Raw genomic sequence first — 21,097 nt, forward strand, 5'->3', positions numbered from 1 at the left:
TTCTCCGATGCAAATGCCAAGCAGGGGAGGGTAAGGGGGAAAAAAAATAAAACAGTCATATGGCCCACACAACAAAAAACAACATCGGCAAAAAAGAGCACATAGGCTTAAGTAACTTCGTTGAATTTTTCCAATTAGATGTTGTTTCATGGATGTGTCTAAGTTAAGCCATGCCCCCATCTTGAAATTATTTTGTTTCAGAGCATCAAACTCTTCAGATCCCCTCTTCTGAAGCAGCTGAACACTCTTTTGCCACATTCTGTCTGAGGAGCTGGCCGAGAGGTGTTGTTCCCACAAAACCAACCTGCTATTTGATGAAAGTTTTGTATCTTTTTTTGATAAAAGAGTGTTGAAGGAGCCTCCCTCCTCTCAAGCCTCCATGCTTTGGACAAAGGATTCACTTAACCGTTATCACTGCCTACACAGGCAGCAGTCACTGACTGATCACAAACCCCACCATCGCCACTGCCTTAAGAGCAGCTGCCTCACCAAGGCTCTCACCCTGTGCTAGTTGTTAGCTGCCCTACAGGGGCAAATCTTACCTCTCTTTTAGGCTACTGTCCCCTTCCTGCTCCTCCAGTCCTTTCTCTCACTCAAGAGGACTTCAAGGTTGCCTCCAGTGAGCTAACAGTAGGGCCTAGGGCAGCTGGGAAAGAGTTTTGCCTATTTTTTTTTCTTTTGCTCCCTAGAACAACCTGTCATGGTAGCTGTGCCCAGATTCACCTCAGATGCAGATATTCTCCTCAACACAAGTCCAGACACCAAGGTCTGCAACAGGGGAAGTAGTTCAGAAAGGAAACCAGCACCCTCAGGACTCCAAGGCCCTATTTGGGTCACTGGCACTTAGGGCAGTACTCAGTCCATCATTCTGGGAAGTACCTTGGTTTCCCAGTGCTCTGGCACCCCATATCCCAGAGTGGTCCCATCACAATTCCTACCTGCTACCCACTGTCTTATATAAGGAAACTCAGGGGTAGGGCACTACAAAAGCTAGATGGCAGAGCCTTAGGGTTTCATCATTGCCACAGCCCCCCTAGCACAGGAAGAAAAGTCTTCTGGCTTATGGTCAGTATGAGCCCACTGGGCAGTCACAGACTTCTTTGGCTGCTCTGTTCAGATGCTTGCTGCCCCTTTTGCCCCAGATGTAATGCAGGGTGAGACAGAGACATGTCTGAGGATGATGAGAAACACAAAGGCTGTTCTTGTAAAACCCTTGACTCACCTGATGTAGTGCACAAAAGCAACAACCACTGAGCCCAGGTAAAAGGAGAGGAAACTCAGGAAGCTGAAGAACATAGCCTGGACGTAAACAGACTCTAAGAAAAGACAAGGCATCAGTCAGCTCACAGAGCAGGGACAGCCCCTCTCATAGCCAGCACTCTTGTCCTGCTCTTCCCAACACCACCTGCTGCCAATGCCCACCCCCAAAGAGCCCTTCAAAACCTATCTGCTTTCTTCAAGAGGAAATGCCAGAACCTGTTGCAAGGTCTCCCCTTATTTCTTCACCCCAATGCTAGTTGGTGTGCCCATGAGACCACTCTGTGCCACACGGCACCTCCTGTAAGGGATCAGGGCTCCAGTTGGTTTTGACTTCTTTGCTGGTGTTTTCTGCACCAACCCTGCCATACCATTCTACGCAGAAGGGCCAAGTCCCCCTGTAAAGTTGCATTGCTCTGCCCAAAGACACTGACTTTTAATGGAGGGCACAATCGTCACTTGAAGGTTCTTTGTTCGCTGCAGGTTCAAGGTACGGTTGACATTCCCTGTGAGATGCAAAGTGCACAGTAAATAAAGAAACAATCACACATTCATAATCTCTGGCCCTGATCTCAGTTCTCTGCACTTGCAAAACCACCAGGGTCTGGCTTTTCACTATAATCTGTGTGTGATTTTGCTTTAAACCCGTCTCAAACTTATCAATATACAGCCTTTTCCATATGTTTTCCCCAACCTGCCTATCCACAACCTGGTTTTCAGACTACAAATCCTGCTTGAGCCTTCCATACATTGCTCAAATCTGGATGTCTGAATCCCAAGGGCACCTCGTCTCTCATTCATCTAGTTCCCCAAGGGCAGGTTCTCTCACTACAGATACTGGGACCCCTTTTTTGCCTTTGACCAAAGCTCTGCTGACAAAATGTTTCTGTGCAGCATGCCATGCTAGCAACTTGCTATGTTTCAGCAGGGCTTAGCACACCCTGCTAGTACAGCTCTGCTGACAGCTTTAGGATGAGAGAAAGACACCCAGAAGGTAACAGTTCTTTTTTTAGGGGGGACATTGTAAGGGGGTGGGGGCTGTTGGGAGACCCCAGTATATCTGTTGGTTGCAGTCTTGCTTCTCCTGCAGGGAGGATGCCATCTGACTTTGAGGACAGGAATGTCCCCACTCCAGTTACAGCCACCACAAGTGGTAGAGGCTTTGCTTTTATCACTGCCCAGGAAGTAGACACAGTATTTTCTAGTTGGCAAAGGCACTAGAACACATCTCTTTTAAAATTATTCTCTCAAAATTATTAATTTTTCCTGTTCCCCCAAGTCCAGGGCTGTCACAGATCCCAAGATAGCAGTGGGAGAAGATGCTATCTGCAGGAACAGCCATCTGGGCCTCCATGCAGGCAGGAGGATAATACAGCAGCAGAGGTGAGGTGAGGGGGAAACAACCAACTGGAAAGCTGTAAGAAGCATTGTCTGGATGTCTCCAGTATTTCCCAAGACACCAGTAACTCCTTTGAAAAATCACATAACGCCAGCAAGCCAGTCACCTCCTTGACTGAACAAGACTTTTAATCTACCCAACAATATCAAATGTACTACTTCACTCTTCCTCACAGCTACCTGCATAAGACAGAGCCATATGAGCATTCCATGTCACCCCACAAGACACTCCTGCTGCTCCATCACCTAGACGCAGCAACCAAATCCACCTCCCAGCATGCCTTACCATGAATGGAAGAAGGCACAGAACCCCCACAGGCATAATCCTCCGGCTTGATGACGAACACAACAAAGAACTGCTCACCTGGGAAGTCTTTTCTCTGCACAGGAGGATGGAAGAAGACAGAATCCATGAAATGTGAAGGAGCCTCTCCCTCCAATGCAAAGTAGAGGCAGTGCTCCAAAAGGCCAGCGATCAGGTTTTAGTTGCTACACAGGCACCAGCCTTACAGAGACCAGCCTATTCTGGACAGAGCTTGGCTCCTGGGGATGCTCTCCTCATCCTTGCGGACAATAAGCTGACTGAGTTCACCAGTATCAGTATGGCAGTGCCCCAGAACAAACAAACCAGTACTAACGCATTTATTTAGTTACTTTAAATAATTATTTTTAATATTAAATAATTTAAATTTTAAAAATAAATGAACCAATACTAATGCACTTAGTTACTTTAAATGTTTTATTTAAAATACTGATTTAAATAATTTAAATTTTAAAATAAATAAAAAATTTATATTGCTTTAATTACTGCAAACCATCTGCCTCAGCTTTGATTATTATAAAGGCCCTACTACCACCACTCAGTGGTAGAAGAGCCAAGGTTTGAACAGAAGACACTTGGCTAGAGCCATTCTGATCTAGAACCTCAGTATCTAGGACATAACACACCTATCTAAACAAAGGTAAACAAGGTTTTGTAGTAAAAGGTAGCACCGCTTCCTTCCACTTATCGGTTGATCTAATAAAAGCAAAGGCTCACAGCCATACAAGCATCAACAAAAGACAACTAGGAATGCATAGGAGAAGCCACTGAGAAAAAGCAACACTGGGACAAAAATCAGCATCTCACCTGCACGGTTATGGCTGCTTGCTTAGTCATAGACTGGTAAACACCATTGAACTCCACATTATGGTCCAGGTCATACACTGGGCACTAAAACAGACACAACTAAGGGTTAAACCAGGAACAAAATCTGAACTAATTTTGAAGGGAGCCAGCAGGAGAACAGACAGTGCAGAACAGCAGAAAAAGGCCCCACTTGAGGTGACAAAGGGAACAAAACAAGCAAGACCCATTCAGAAGTTAGAAAAGCTGCTCTGAAGATACCACTTGTGGCCTGCCTGCACTCAGCGATCTCTGCATTCTCACAAGAGGGCTGCAGTTTAATCCCAGAAGAGAACTCAGCCAGATTGATCTCTCCACCATTCCCACAGGGCAGCGCATACACTCAGCTGTACACTGGTTGTGTCATGTGCTTTTGCAGCCTGTACTATACACCAAGTGCTTACCCTCGTTTTACTCTCCCACTACTCTTAACGCCTGATAGGTTGAAAATCACCTGTCACAGTCTCCCCTCCTGCCCTTCTACCATTCAAACACAGGGATGTGGGCATGAGTTGATGTTATCCATTTCTCTCCTCACCCCAGGTATTAAAGGCGACTGCCAGAACTTCAGAGCCAGCAGCCAAGGCATCTTGCACCTCTGTCACCACCTTGCTGCTCATACACTGCAGGACCCTGCATCATTCAGGGAGATGGGGAAGGAGGATAGATATGCTATTTCCCAGCTGCAAGCAACAGCCAAGCTCCATGGCATGGAACAGCTGTTCTCTTCCCAGGAAAGGGGATGAACAATTGCATAAGAAAGGAATCCAACTGGTAAGGAGAGACCTCACCGTCTGGAAATCTGAAACTCCCAATGCTGGCTTGAGCCAGGGAAGAGTCAAGGGAACTGCACTGTCCCCTCCCTCATCCATCAGCATCCCATCCAACACCGCTCCATGGAGAGACAGACCCATGTCACAAGGCAGCAGGGAATTAAACCTCACAAGGGGAACACAACAAATACCCTACGGAGAGGTTGGAGAGGAACAGATTGTTCACCTATTTGCAACAGAATTCTCTGTACAAGCTGCTTGAACTCAGCATCTGTCTTTGCCTCCTTCCCACAGAATTTTCACAGGGGCTCCCCTCACCATCACCACCACACTAGGGTGAAGCCCTTCCTAGGGCTTTTCTCCCTGTCAGGGCACAGATCCCCTCACAGCAGGACACAGAGCTCCACCAGGCAGCTCCTTGCCCTCCTTGGCTCAGACTTACCACAATATCCTGGACGGAGACAACCGAGCATGGGTAGACTGCATCAGACACCACTTTAATAATGACTGAATCAACATCCTGAGGAAATTTGTACAGAAAATACTGAGGAGAAAGCAGAGTGCTGAGAGTTATGGTCCAGAAATCACACCCAGTAGATTCAGAACTTCCCTAAGGTACCTGCACAGCCCAAGCTGGGCTTCAGGGTTGGATGTGAGGAGCTTTCACAAAAATTCAGATTTCAAATATTAGGACCTTACATTACAGAAAAGCAGATTAAACATCTACAGACAATTCTCCCCTTTGCACAGCACACTGTTAGACAGACATCTTCAACATGCAAGACATAGCATAGCTTCTGCTGCCCCTTAAGCTTTTTTCCACCTGATCAAGCTAAAGTGACTTCATTTTATATCTTACTCCATTTTATGTTGCTTTGAGCAACTTCCAGATGTTTCCATACTGCTGGCTGTACATTATATATGGAACGTATAATGGAGTTTATCTCAGATGGGCTGCCTCAAAGACAGACTATGAAATGTACTGGGTAAAATGGTTGCAACTCTGTTAAGTGTTTCATAAATAAATGCCTGATATTTGTTGTAGAATTTAGGGGTTTGAGGCCAAAGGGTACTGAGGATTTTCTCACTTCGGCTTTGAAAATAATTCAGCTATAGCTCTGAAATAAATTGGGAGAGACTAACATCTGCCAATATTCCTACTTTTCCTCTGGGGGCAAGGAATAGTGTTTCTTGTGCTTCCATGCTTTGAGCAGGCCCACAGCACAGCCTGCAGGGTCACTGTGGGGTCAGGAAATGCCCTTCCATGTCCCAGCAAAGGCCTTTTCAGATTTGGGAAGAGATGTCCCAGGCAACGCGATTATTTACACATTTTTCCAGTAAAAGTTTAATATACTTTACCAGCCAGCTGCTGCAGAAGTAAGGTTTCTGCGCCTGCCCTTACAGGCAGGCTTGTTGCAAGGGCTCCCATTGTCCCACTTGGGTGCAGACCCTGAGAGCTCAGGCTCACAGCTACTGCAAGGGGCTGGTGGGCACCTCACCCCACCTCAGAGGGGACACAAGGCTGAGGACTGCCACCAGCCACCTTCCTCCCTTACTGTCACCTCAGAGGCTACTGCAGCTGCTGCTCCAAAACCCTAACCAGAGACATTCCCAGCTGGCAAGCTCCCTCTAAGTCACAGAAGCCTTAGTGCAGAGCAAGGGCCAGCTGTTTCCTGTTTCGTTTCCCCCATCCCCTTCCCAGCAAGTGGAGCCCACACCTGCCAGGGCAGGGGCAAGCAAGAAGTCACCCAAGCCTCTTCCAAGTTCGTCCCTATTCTACTAAAGCATTTCTTCCCACCACCCCTCCCCAGGCAGGGTCCCTTCACTGCTGAGGAAGCGCTGGCTCCAACTGCGAGTCCTTACAAACTGAAAACTCACCAAGCCGGTTTCTTCACCTGAGCATGTTCTATCTCTGCCAAGCAAGGACACTGGCAGTCAGCTACTTGGTTTTCCAGGTGCACTACCCTTGGAAAGCTTTAGGTCCTTAAGGAAGTCACCCATGAGGACCCTTCTATCATTTTCTTTTTAAGCCATGCTTATATCAGGGTGCAGAAATAACACGAGGGGTATTGAGACCTACAGTTCTCTTGCTGCACAGATTGTGAGTGGTATAAACACATTCAGACAGCACTCCTGACCTATATGAGCATATCTAATTTCTCCTTTTGCCCCCAGGCATAAGCTAGGTTCCAGACAACAACTCCTGCAGTTTTTATGCTTGTCTTTTTCCAGTCTTAGGGCTATTCCAACACCCATCTAGGTTTTGAATTGCCCTTTTTTTTTTTTCTTTCTATTCCTCCCCTCAGCCCGACTACTTAATACTTTGATTTACAAAACCCTCAGCATTATACCAATTAAGAATCACTCATTCATCTTCTACTCTCTACATCTGGTCTGTAACTAAAAGTCACCAATCTCATATTATTAATTGTGACAAGTAACAGACCAAAGTCACAAAGTTAATTCCATGCCAGATCCTAAACACTCTACATTCAAATTACAAGATCCAAAGTAACGAGGGTTTATAAAGAGCCACCACCATTCCCTATGCTTCTATAGTATAAAATACTGCATGTATCTGCAAAACAGCTTAAGACATTTGACAGCAGAAAAGATTAGCTGAGATGTCTGGTAATAGGGAACGTGAAATTAAGTGGTGTTACTAACAGTGATAACAACAATAAAAATGGAGTACCAGACAGCCTGTGTAAATTGCATACTTTCCCAGCTCTATGAGCTCCTGTATCACTATAGTTACTGCCAACAGGATTTTTATTCGAGAGGACTTGTAGCACCTGCAGAGCTCTAAACAAGGCTGCTCAGCTGGATGTGCTGTACACGTGTGCTCTCTTCTGAAATAACCACCAGACTTATCAGGCATTTCATTTATCACCTCGCAACTTGACTTGCTGCCCTGAGCAAGGAATAGCGGTTTGAGTTCTGCTGTACCTTTACAGCTTATTTATTTATGTATTTATTTTACTCCAGTGAAGACTACAGCTTGCCAAGTCACACTTGGGCAACTGCACCAGCACTAGCTGGAACAGGACACCGGTGCACACCATCTCACTTCCCATGAAGTGTAGCAGTCTGATGATCTCTGTAATTTTCTGAATTGCAGATACCATTCATTTATTCTGATCATGGGGTTTGGTTCGCTTAATTGCTTTACAGGAGGACCCTAAATGTACCCCTAGAGGGGCTGAGGCACTGCTACTTCTTGACTATATCCACAGAAAATTCAACAGTAAGGAAGTATCCCTGCACTCTAAGAGGGGGAACAACCTAGTAATGTAAGGTTTCTGTTACCTGTAACTAAGGATCAAGTCAATCATTTGGATGTTGGCAAGACATACAAGCAACACCACACAGGACTCCTCCTTACCTGGGGCTGGGAAGGGCTGGCAGTGAAGTTAAAGGCTTTGTTGGTCCTAGAAAAGAAATGCCAGCATGTTGAAGCCTAAAACATTCAGAGCTGGAATATGCACAGTATACCTTCAGATTAAGCAAAAGAAAAAAAAATTCTGGGAAAGAAAAAGAAGGGAAGAGTAGGCAGATGGACCAAATCCCTGTATAACAGATACATGAAGAAATTACTTTTGTATTCTCACACCCCAGCTTACTCAAGTTGGAAGTTCTCCAGCCTGGTGACTAGCAGCTCATACGCAATATTAAATGGTGCCATGGAAGCGACGTCCACAAATATAACCTGGTCAGAGGGTCCCATTTCAGCTGTTGGCTCAGAGGGACAGAGGGTCCGACTCACTTCTTGGTAATTGTAGGTCTTCTGATAGCTACAACAGCCGGGGGAAGGAGGGAAGGGAAAGTTGGATGGAAAAAGAGAGATAGCAGTTAAAAAGTTTTTGTTAGTTCTAAGAATGGCATTATTTTTCCTCTGCTTGCACAACTGAAATAGTAAGCTGAAAGGCCAAGATCATTCACTATTGTATTCAGAGCTCAAACTCCACCTCTGTCGCCTCTTGCAGCCTGCACATGGGACTGGCCATCCCCAACACTTCACTCCCTCGAGGCTGCCTGTGCCATCTGCAGATCTAACACATCTGCCATTTGCTGGAGGCAGATGGAGCAACAACAGCCCAGAACTGCTGCTCTGACCATCCCCTACATCAGGCAAGACACTGCAGGGTATCTGCTGCCCAGCACCAGGATTTCAGTCACAGGATGAAGCTTCACATCTCAGATGGTCTAAGATGCCTGCAGATTCTCAGTACTTGCAGCCTAACGTGCTCCAAGGTTGCTGAAGATACAAAGTGGTATCACTTTTACAAAGAAAGCACCCCCAAAACAACCACCCACCCACCCCAGAATAGGATCAACTTAGGTGTACCCAGGGTGAGAAACAGAGGAGAGCCTCTTATTCCCCAAATGCACTGTAACACAGCAGTTAGGGTGCTCTTGCCAGAGCCTGCTCAAACCTTGCTCCAAACTACAGCCCAAGAACTACTTGCACACACCACAAGCATCTGTGGGAATGACAACAATGCCATGTGGTAGATTCACTGACTAGTGACACAGGCAGTTCCCCAGCAGACAAGCTTCTGGTACTCCACGTACATACCTGAGAAACTAAGAGACAAGAGCAGGCTGCCAAGTAAGAGGTTAACAATCAAATCCTGGTCTTCCTACATTCAGCTGCCAGTGAGCAAGCATGCTTTGCAACCAAGCCCTGCAGTCTACACAAACAGCAAGATCTAGCACTTGAGGAAGGCTGATAATGGGTACAGCCGGCAGACAAGTGTGTTACAAGGAAGAGATTCCAGCACTTACAGGCCTCGAAAAATTAATGGGACCTGCCATGACAGCACTCCCTTCTGTTGGCGAACTACAAACAGGACAGGGTATTGGAGGTTCTCAGAGTTGCTGTTCACGTATACCCGCACTGCATCTACCTGTGGGAAGAGAAATGGCAGTACAGACAGGTGTTAGTCAAAGACAAAAACAAGACAGCTCCAAATCTAGGTGGGAGAAGTCTGTCTCCCTTCCTCAGTCTGATCTAGATTCTGGCAATAGCCACAGGGAGATCAACAATGTTCGTCACTGGACTGGTTATTCAGATCCAGAGGTCATTTACAGAAGTGCCTCCTTGCAGCTGCTCTAACCCAGAACCACAGCCCCATCCCCAGGTCAGGGGTGCCTGTCAGACAAGAGACAGCGGACAAATGCAACAGACTTAAGAGGAAGATAATTCAGTAGCTTCCATCTACTCAATTGGGAGCAACCTGAGTTGTGTTATAAAACTAAGAACACACACACAAAACAGACCCAAGGCTAAAACTGAGAATTTTCTTGCTTCGACTCTTATGAACTCAACTAAATCAACATTACTGGGAAGTCACAAAGATGACAACATTAATAGTTAGGGATGAAAAAGCAGGTGAGCAGCTAGTACCTGGCTCTGCTGTAAATGACACAGAGATGACTAAAAACCATATATACTCCACCTAACAGAACAGGAATACACTGCTGACTGCCCTCAACTGGGCAAGGAAGGCTGCTTTGGTTTGTGACCAAGGGTTTTAATGCAGCCCACTGTGCCAGCAACTGAAATTTCTCCTTACATTATCTGGCCACCACACTGTTGCAGAGGTAGGATGGCTGTGGGGTAGAATGCTTTTCAGTTTACTACTTGCCTTGAGAAGCAAGCAAGCAGTTAGTCTGCACCAGATGGAAGAGGTACCATTTCTATTTGAAAATAACATCTCTTCAGGTCCCTCTCCAAAGCTGCACGTTTTGCTCAAGAAAACAGGGTACAAGAATGCATAATTCACCAGAAGAGACAGTACATCTCAATTAGAGGCCTTTAATTGATGAAAGCATATTAGGTAGATAAGATATACATATATTAACCCCACAACATCTTGAAAGGTTAGAATGGACTCCCACTAGATCAGTGAAAGACTTAACAGATATTTCAACTTTCTACCTTTACTGTTCTTGGAGGGTATAAGGGGTGTGTTACCTTCTGAAAAAACATAGAGTTAGCAAGGTAGCAGAAGGACAGCTATCTGAGATGGCAGCTGATGTGTACACCGGGGACACCGGGTTCAGAGAAAGGACTTGCATCTACAATCACAAATCTAAAAGAAAATTTCCTATTTATTCTTGTTTAGTGATTCTAGGCTCACATGGGAGTTCAGTTTACTGGAACAAAACACCTTCTTGAAAGCCACAGTCATTATCAATTTTCCTGCCATCATCACAATAATACAGAGGCTACAGCCACCATTTCCTGAAAAATAAAGTCTTCAGCAAAAAACATCATAAATACCTTAATTAAAACCCCCTTGAGATAGAAGGGCAAACACTGGAATCTTTTTCCATTGTCTTCTGGTTTCTAAATCTTTGTAATACTCTTTTGGCATGCCTTCCAGCTTTTCCTTCTGACCACAAAAACTACAAATGCAATTTTGTTTCCAAGTAAATGTCACTGTAGGGTGCTAAAGCCAAGTTAAGAAAAACACCATCACAAAGCAAGACTCACAGGTAACACCTGAAGGGTATCAACGCAGGAGGCCACCACTACCAGACAGCACTGGAAGGTTACGTGGCTTCCTTAGTCTGTGTGGCTGCCCTGCTTGGTTGGGGCAGCCGAGCCAGCACACATTGGTATAACTGGGAAACACAGGGACAGGGCTGAACAAGCTGCTGCTTGTTTGTAGCTGTTTGCTCTAGTCATTGTGACAAGGAACAGGGACTCAAGTGAAGCAACATTGGAACTGAACAAGAAAACCGATTTAAGGAGCATGAAGACACGATGGTCAAACCAGAGTTCTGCAGGCACGTGGAGTCATTCTCCATCCATGGAGAAACCAACTGTAGTTGCAGAAAGGACACACTCCAGCTACCTGTCCAGCAGCCTTTTTTTTTTTTTTTCCTCATGAAACAGTTAAAGCAAGCCCATCTCCACAGGTGAAGCGATTCACACTGCCTCTAGTTGGACAGCTCTGCGAACCCTCCAGGGCTCAACACATCAGCACAATGCAATGGGGAGACTCACAGCAGATAGCACTACAGGGTGAGGCATCCTCAACTACTCAGAAATAAAGCTGACCTTGGGACATTCTCTCCTGCACTGACTTCACAAATACAGAACATAGCTCATGTAGCAGGTTATACATATGCTGCAGACAGTCAGGTTTACTTTAAATTAGTACAATTCATTTGCAGTCACTGGAAGACTTCAAAATTTGCATCTCTACTTCTTCTAAATTCTCAAACTGAGAAGCTGACTGGCTATTTGAAGTATATTCTGATGCTGAGCGATATTAAAAAAAAAAAAAAGAAAGTACTACTTTTACTGTTTGCCCAGGCTTCGGACACAGAAGGGAAAGTTGCATACATGTGAGCGTGCCTCTTCATCCCACCTCAGATCTTCCCTTTCAGCAAACTTAATTATTTTCAATGTTGATTCTAAGAGGAAAAATGCATAAACAGAAATTCTCAGACTGTTTACAAAAAGTCAGCCAAAAAACCCCACATGCTCCGAGGTATCCTACAAACACAGAAGAGAGCTCTATCTTTCTGTTTAAAAAAAAAAAACCAACAGCTTTTGATATGTATTAAGATACAGTGAGAGTAATTCTGTAATTTAGTCTTAAACCCTTTGGAAATCCCAGTTGTTCCCACTATTGCATTACAGTGCATACACAGCAAGTCATTTATCTCCAGTGGCACAGTGTGTTTTCCATGCTATTGGCTTACACAAGTAAGAATACACACTGCCTGCATTCTACAATGTATTATTTGAGGAGCCATGGCCACATAATCAAATACTGTTTCATAAGCAGACAAGCACAACGCCGCCAACACAAGGCTGAAGGACTACTTTTAATACCAGTATTTCACAGTCTAAGACCTTCACTAGACATTTTATGTGATCTTAAATGTCTGCTGGGTCAGTTTGTGGCGTTTCTAGATTTTAATGTGAAAAGAGGGGAATACCATGCCAAGACCACATCTCTGAACACTTCTACATGTGATGATGCAAATAAGTATTTTCTTAATATTCACCAAACAAAGCAGAGCCCTCCGAGTCCTGTCCAAAAAGGAAGGGTTTTCTACCTTAATGCAGTTCGCAAGGTGTTGAGGTCTGCCATTGCAACCTTCCTCCCAGTGGAGCTTCGCCAGACCCTTGCCTGCCTCATGGAGCTCTGCATCAGATGTGGGGAATGTGCTCTGCTTCACAAATGAGCCAAGTATCACATGGGCAGGCAAGAGTGACTGCTGCCTACCCCTTTCATACAGCTTGTGCCCAAATGGAAAGATAAGAAAACAGCCCTCACCTACTTTGGGAGTACGTAGCAGTAGGGGCTGGAGCCTGACAGAGATGTAACCCCAAGCATGCCTTTGGGTGAACAAGATCACCCAGCCAGCAAGGCTGCTCATGGGGACAAGCAGCCTGGAACTTGTGGCTGGAGTTAGGGCAGCTTACAGATGTACCCGTGCTGCAAATGCTGCAGCACTATTAACTTGACTTCCCTCCCCACTAAACCAAACTGAAGAAGGGGAGCAGGGCAACATCTGGAAGATTTACACCCAGGTTGTACCTCACGCACTGTAAATCCCAGCAGAAGACAAATCTTCATAACTGTGCTATGCTTCCATCTCAGCCTCGATGCCTACATTGATTTCTGCCAATGCAGCCCAGAACCTGGGAGCAGCAAGTACCTGCACAGCATAACACACAGCTGGACAAGGCAAGCCCTTAAATCCAAAGGGAAGAGGCAAGTTTGGGAGCCTATTTCCCTTAGGAGCCTCTATTAAGAATCCAATTTGAAATGGCAATTCCTGCCACTGCAGGAGACAGTAACCCACAGTGCCTAACAGGACATAAGCATCCATCCTCACGCTTTGTAACCCTACCATGTCTTGCTCAGGGCAAAGTCATTCAGGGCTCAGTCAGGTCCTGGATATCTCCACAGATGGAGTCTCCACAACCTCCCAGGCAACCTGTTCCAGTCTTTAACTGCCCTCACTGTTAGGGAAAAAAAAAAAAACAACCTTAAAAGAAGTTCAGATGGAATTTCCAGTGTTTCAGCTTGTGCCCACTGCCTCTTGTCCTGTCACTCTTGCCCAGGCACCCACTGAAAAAAGCCCAGTCTCCTCTTCACTCACTCCCATCAGGTATTTATACACATTGATAAGATCCCCGGAGCCTTCCCTGCTGCAGGCTGAACAGTCCCAGCCCTCTCAGTCTCTCCTCATAGGAGAGAAGCTCCAGTCTCTTCATCGTCTTTGTGGCTCTGCACTGGACTTACTCCAGTAAGTCCATACATATCTTGTACTGGGGAGACCAGAACTGGACACAGTAGACCGGGTGTGAAAGCACTGCAGCTTTGTAACTGCCCAAGGCAAGTATGAAGGGCATTCCTCCCCCATCTTTTACAAAACAAAGGCACCCCTGAGAGGTTCCTGGCCAAGCCCAACAGTTCAGCTTCTCATTAGTGCTCCATTCACACACATTTTTACCCTGACACCCACCTGCTACCCTTAATGTCCATTACTGAATCTAGCCAAAAGATTTAGCATTTTCATTTCCTGTGAAAGGAAGCTAATTAAGACCATGGCTGCAGGTGCAATAACGCAGCCGAAAAATTTTGCAAGCTGGACCCAGTCAAGGCCCTACTCAGCACAGGTCTCCTGCTGCCACTCCACATCCTAGTTTGACATCCTGCTGCTCCTCACCCAGGGTGGCTGGAACATCCTTGAGCAAGAGCTACTGCCTTTACATGCACAGGGTTACAAATTGCCTCTGCTGTCAACACCGATACTTGCTTCTTGCTCCTTAACCTACAGGTGAATGCACTGAGCATATCTTTTTTGAGATCTCAAGGCTCTTCCAGATTAGGTACTTCACCAGTCTGAACAGCCTAGTTTCCTTTAAGGAAGGGAAGGGATAAACTAAAAAAAAAAAAATTAAAAAAAAAGAGGCCTGCCTATGAATCTAAGGCTACTAGATAGATGTTTACTTACCTAACAATAAGCAATGCCAAGACTAATTTATTCTGTTAAGGACTGATCATCTATTTTCAGGCAGCCCTGCAGTTGTGGCAACTGCCACTCCAAATGCCTGCCATGTCTGCCAAGGCAACCAAAGCTTAGCTTCCAGAGTTTTGGCTTCCCCCATATAGTTAATATGCAACTACTGAAAGGCCTCTTGATTTTGCAGCAACATGCTATATACCCATGGCAGTCATCATCTCCGTTTTACAGATGCTGAGACTCGAGTGTGTAAAAAGAGGCAGAGGGGTGCAAACAACATGATTAGGGCTTAACTGGGAGCAAACAGGGACCGACACATTCAAAGCCTGAGATCTGCTCCCTGTACAGTTTCTACTGCATAACCCTCAAACATCAGGTTAAGAGGGATGGTGTCACAGAGCCTGCAGCTCACAGCTCTGCCACCCTCCAGCTGCAGTACTGAAAGGCCAAGAAGCTGCCTCATTTGCAAGTATTTGGGGTGCATTCCCTCCCTCCCCAAGTCACACCCCCCAACTCTTTCCAGCAGTTGCCCAACAATACTTCTGCTCCCCAGATGACAGATCTGTGGCCTCTCTTCTGGGCAACACTCAAGCATCCCACTCTCCTCTTTGATGCTCTGCTGATATTGCACCTGGAGACCCTAGACTGTTTTTCAAACCCTGGCAGTTCTCAAAGCTTCAGTCTTTGCAAACAGACCTCAAAGTAACTTTGTTCATGCAGTAACATGAATTCTGACCCCAAGGTTATTATAAAAGTAGTGGAAGTGACCTCCCTAAGATGATAACTGCCATCCAGCCTAATCTTTGATCCCAATGACCAAAGCTTGCGCAAGAAAAGTCTTGGAGGATACTAAGTGCATGGCTTACCTGTGCCTCTTGTACCCTTATGCCAGAGAAAGGCTGCAGCATTTACCTGGGGGTATCAAAGAGCAACAGCTGCTGCAGGGCAAACATTCAGGGCTAAGATTTCTGCTCTGCATCTAGCCCAGTACCCAGAGAAAAACCCTGCAGCCCACATCCTACTACAAGCAAGAATTAATCACTGCCCCTGTGGCACGTCTCCACCACAAAGGCAAAGGTGCAGGCCACTTACACGTTTGGTGCCCGCCATAGTATAAAGCTTAACCATACAGCACCTCTCAAAAGAACACTGCTGTGAATCACAGAATCCCAAAATGGTTGAGGTTGGAAGGAACCGCTGGAGATCATCTAGTCCGACAACCACTGCTCAAGCAGGGTCACCTAAAGTCAGCTGCCCAGCTGGGTTTTAGATATCTCCATGGATGGAGACTCTACAAACTCTCTGGGAGACCTGTTACGATGTTTGACTACCCTCAGTAAAAACAAAACAACAAGTTTCCCATCTATCCCAGAGAAGAGCAAGGGGAAGGAAACAAGAGAAGAGTTTTGGTGATTAACACTTTGATAGGGAAAAGCATGAGAAGGGAGAGAAGGTCCCTTCCCTCTGCTGTGATCCAGCAGTTAGACCCCTCATTTGATCTCCCTCTCTCCACAAAACTAATCTGACCATACACCATCTACCACATTTACTCAGCTTTGCTGCTGTTTCCATTCTCTTGTAATACTGCTAGTGTTATATTAATAAGAAATGGGATTACCAGGAGGAGGGAGGCAAGATTCTCAAGGCTTAATATTCTTTAAAATCTAAGCACTTAATCTCATTTCTTACCCACATGAAACCTGGTATATGCTATATTACCACCATACATGACTTCTCTCCACCTTTCCTATGTTCAGCACTCTATTTACTCCCTGTAACAACTGGTTAGAGGTCCTTTGCCCTGTTCCCATTAAAGCCCATGTTCAGGTGCCTTGATCTCTTCTAGGTCTGATAATATCTGGGGCAGCATCCAGCTGCATCAAGGCAGGACCACCTCTGGCCTAAGTGTAATGGGATCACACCTGTGATCCCATTACACTTCTTTCATACCTCTCACCTTTCTCTCTGTACTCTCCACAGGAAAAGCTGCCTCCCAGGCCACATTCAACTAGGGTGCTTGAGAGAGGAACATCTGAAAGTCAGAAGCAACATTTACAGAGCAGCTCATTAGGAAGTTCCCAGTGTACTTTAAGTTTCACCTCAATATATTAACAACTCACTTGCAGTGAATACCTCTGCTTTTCCTACGTTTGCACATAGCCCAGATTGATCAGGACATCACACCACCTAACCCCATCAAAATCTTCATAATGAAAGCCCAAGAACAAATAGAATGACTAAGAAGTTGGACAGATGGCAATTGAGATCCCAGTCCATCTATTTGCCCTGCTGCCATCACCACAGTAACACAGAGCCTCTTGTGGGCAGATTCTGCGTTTCCAGTGGAGGGTCCAGATCCCAGTCCCAGGACACAGCTCTGCCCTCCCCCTCACAGGTCTCAGGGATACAGCAGCAGCTCCCAGCAGCACAAAGCTTTGGCTGACGGCCTCTGCTTGACATAATAGCTATTCCACCAAAACACAGTAATAAAAGAAGTGGGATTTGCCTGTGGACCTGTGCAAGATGTTCCCAACTAATGGTCCCTCCAGATCCCCCCCCACTTGTAAATGAGCTTGAGAATATCAGAGCAACAAAGTTCAGCAGAACCTAGGTGCAATTACGAGGAAGCTTGGGAAAGTGGAGAAATCATTAACATTTAACTGCAAGCAGGGCTTTTCTCATTTGCTGTCAATCATGCTCTGATTTTGTGCACAGTGGAAGGAATCCTAATACAGGTCTTAGAGAAAGACATTTTGCCTGGCAGAAGCATCACAAGGGACAGGGATAACAATGTAGCACCTATGAACTGATGTCTGTGCTTTTTCAGGCCTTCTTCCAATTAACCTACCTTAAACTTTTAATCTGTTGTGCTCCTACATTCTGTTGTCTTGATATAGACAATATAGACATTGTTGTGCAACAGATTTAATGAATTCACCAATGAGCCAGTGCTAGTAGTCCCATCTTTCCCTTTGAAAGTCAGTGTTTGGCATTTGCCTTAAGGGCAACATCTCTACCAAAATATTTTTAGAAGGAGGAAAAAATAAAGGTGATTTATTTAGTTCAAACATATTTCCCCCTCCACACCTTTCCAAAGACTATTTCATTTTAAGAACAAGCAGTTCTGACACAAGAACCACTCCCTGCTACAGAAACACTGCTCCTATCACATACACCTCCCAACACAGAAATAAGATCCTACTCTGCACACAGAGACGAGAGGAACACCAGCTAAGAAGTAGTTTTTACTTAAAACAATAATAAACCCACACACTAGAAAAAAAAAGACTATGAGAATCCTCTGCATCGACCCCCACTCAGCATTGGTGAGATGAGGAGGAGGTTTTGCCTGGGCAGTAAGAAGGTCAGCCAGACTGTCTGTCACTCCTGCAAGACCACCGCTGCCGGGGGACTTCACTTTGGAGCAGACTGTTTCCAGCACTGCAGAAGACCTGTGGCATCTTCCTCTTCCTTGCAGACATGCAGAAGGAGCTGTCTGTGTTGGTACTATCTAATGTGGCGCTGAATTTCACCTGTACCATCCAAGCTGAAATCCTTGTGCCCTGCAGATACCTGCGGTTAGGTTTGAGGTGGGACACTCCAGATCGGATCTTGGGGAACAACCTCGGGTACCTTTGGCAGTCAGGCCCTGCACTAACATTTCTCAGCAATAACCATACTGTTGCCTTTTGCGCTGTGGGGCTGGGGCAGGGGCAGGAATGCTTCAGAGACTTCTGCTCCTCACACTCCTTCCCAGTGCCCAGCCTCTGCCATGCACATCTCTATTCACCAGCCCAGCTCATGACAGCTTTGTTTCTCAGATGACTGACCTTGAACTTTTTTCTGTATTTCAAGGTGGACAGAGCAGCCAGACAGCTGAATAAAGAGAACTCTCAGCACTATATAAAAACATATTAGACCAGGAAAGACAAATATTTGTACTTCAGTTCTATCACCATCCTGGTGATAGGGGGAGGGGAAAAGAAAAAGCAAGAAAGAAAAAAGTGCATCTGAATTCCATTACCTAAATAGGGACAGTTCCCAGATTCACACAGCTGAACAGGACCAACACGGGTGCAAACAATAAGCAGGATAAACCAGGCTCTTGTTGACATGGAAGAGTCCTTGGATTGATGATTAGGTCTGCATTTCCCACAGAGATTACACATCAGTTTAAGACTGTGGGGATGTGAATTTAAGGGCAGGCAGGAGGCTGCAACAACAGTTTCTGCTGCAAGCAAAGGTTTTCAAGAGCTTTGCTGTGGATTCCTTTCCATCACCTCATACTAAGCAAAACCTTCAAATCACACCAGGGCTTTGCCATGTTCTCCACAGCACCCACATGCAAGCCGCTCCTTGCGATACCTTTGGGGATTATCGGTCCATGTTGTGAGAGCACTTGGTCGTGGGCCTGACAAGGCACCAAGCCAAGCCAGTGGGCAGGGAACACATCCGGCAAGCAAACACACAGGCTGCTAGTTACAATGGAAGGTCTCAGGCAGGATAAGTCTACAAAAGCCACTGAATTTCTGCTGTTGCACAAGAAAGAGGTGCTTCATTTTTATATAAACCCTAAAATTAAGAGAAGCAGGATTCAGCCAGATGGGCTAGAGCAATTGAGACAGTGAAGGAAGCACACACCTGTCAGCACTGAATTCAGCTGCTCTTCCCACTGAGAACACAACAGGGGGAAGGTGAGACCCTGAAGGAAAATAGTTATGAGACAGTGACAGGCATTATCAAACATCTTTCCTGCCTTCTTATGAGATATGAGCACCACTCCTGCCTGACAACAAAACAAGAGGAGCTCAGAGGAGCATTCTCTTTCAGCCCTTCTCTGTCTGACTTTGTGCCCTAATGTCAATAAATCTTAATTGCCAAAAGCAATCTGTCAAATAACCTTGGCCCACAGTTTTCTTCCAGCATTTCTGCCAGGAGTATTAAATACCCAAAGCGGCATACACTAAGTGACAGGCTCTGGGTATGTCAAGCACAGCCTCAGTCACATTAACATAATTGTTCCAGGATTAATATTTTTCATTTAAAAGTTCTACTTTGTGCAAATATGCTGTATGGACTTAACAGTCTGTCATAGACATTCCGATGAGTTCACTTGTTTGCAACAGTATCTGTGCAGCACAAATGGAAGTAAGAACAAATACAAAGTGTGTTAATATTTATCTTTTTGAAATTTTGTCCTCTAACCAATGTCACCAGGGAGTCTCCATGACAGCCAGAAATAAAAACAAGGAGCTGCCCTGTTGTATGAAGTCGTTACCTGTTTCTGACCACACTCAGACTTCAGGAAGATGTTAAAAATAAATCTTTTTTTCTTTTTAACAGCCAGTTAATGAACAAACTACTTTTTAATAAATAGCATCTGCCTAACCCACGGCAGCTGGAGCTCTGGGCTAAGGTAACCCTTTGAAACAGAAGGGTTTATAATCTTTCCAAATTTGCCACCACTCCAAGCTCACAGTGATAACTCCAGGGATTACTGTCACAAATGCCTGGTTCTTTCTTGGCTCCCAAGTTCTCCACCTCTGTGACACTTTGGATGTGGACTGAATTACATACCCTACATGTTGTCTTTTTTTTTTTTTCCTAACAAAACCATTGTTTGTTTGTTTTAAACCACACTGAACTAGCTCTTTCTATGCCCAAAGAAAAACATCAGCATAAAGAAAGTAAGGAAGGTTGTTTCTGAAATCCTCTGTGTTCTCGAAGTATACACAGCAGAAAATAACATTTGCTTATGCAAACATACTAAACTATATTCTCAAACCAAGCAGATGGCACATCCTTGCAATACAGCTTTTATAGACTGCGCTTTCATTCTCTAAATATCCCCTGAAATAGCAGATGAGGTCTGTATAGGAAACACATACCTTCCTACCCAGCAACTCCTGCACAAGTTATTCAAGGACATTTCAGCCTCCACTTACGTTGCAAATGTTTGGATTATAAATTGCTGCACTGCTCTTGGAAAGAGTTCAAACTGAGGAGAGACTCTTATTCAGAATGTTTTTTCTTTTTTAATCTAAACATCGGGGGGGGGGGAGGGGCAGGCGGAGGGAACAACAAAACCTGGTCAGTTTTGATTTTGAACAGGACAGCCCAACAAGAAGAGAATGATTGTAAGATTTATAATGACATCGAAACTCAAAAGAGACGCTTTTGTTCAGTGACAAGTTAACAGGCTTGACAACATTAGCTTACACATTAGAAATATCAATAAAATTCTTGCCAGCACTGAAGTCACTGCGTGAAGGTCTAAAGACCACCCTGCAAGAAACCAGAGCAGGTGTCTCAGAATCTTTTGCTAAAGCCTGCAAACTGTTAGCCTCCTTCAAGATGTACTCCCTGTTGTCCCTCTAGGTAGGGAAACCCACAAAGAACAAACTCCTAGAAAGCCAAACAACAATTTAAGTTTGAAGGGATCTCAGGCAGGCACATGATCCCATCCCCAGCTCAAAGCAAAGCCAAGCCACCTCACACACCA

General features: G+C 45.3%; 1 protein-coding gene across 2 annotated transcripts in view; it reads right to left on the reverse strand.

Moving 5' to 3' along the window:
* Window positions 1-21,097, reverse strand: part of SIDT1 (SID1 transmembrane family member 1) — a 47,929-nt gene that overhangs the window by 20,231 nt on the left and 6,601 nt on the right. Inside the window, exons 2-9 of one of the 2 annotated variants that reach the window (XM_055710729.1) lie at window positions 9,382-9,503; window positions 8,217-8,387; window positions 7,979-8,024; window positions 5,036-5,137; window positions 3,785-3,868; window positions 3,020-3,035; window positions 1,692-1,763; window positions 1,223-1,316 (exon numbers count right to left, since the gene is read on the reverse strand). In XM_055710729.1, coding sequence (XP_055566704.1) covers window positions 1,223-1,316; window positions 1,692-1,763; window positions 3,020-3,035; window positions 3,785-3,868; window positions 5,036-5,137; window positions 7,979-8,024; window positions 8,217-8,387; window positions 9,382-9,503 — 707 coding nt within the window. Of the gene's footprint in view, window positions 1-1,222; window positions 1,317-1,691; window positions 1,764-2,941; window positions 3,036-3,784; window positions 3,869-5,035; window positions 5,138-7,978; window positions 8,025-8,216; window positions 8,388-9,381; window positions 9,504-21,097 lie in introns of both variants that reach the window. The other variant, XM_055710728.1, reaches the window with a different exon arrangement.

This window comes from Falco cherrug, chromosome 5 (assembly GCF_023634085.1).
Source record: "Falco cherrug isolate bFalChe1 chromosome 5, bFalChe1.pri, whole genome shotgun sequence".
NCBI lineage: Eukaryota > Metazoa > Chordata > Aves > Falconiformes > Falconidae > Falco > Falco cherrug.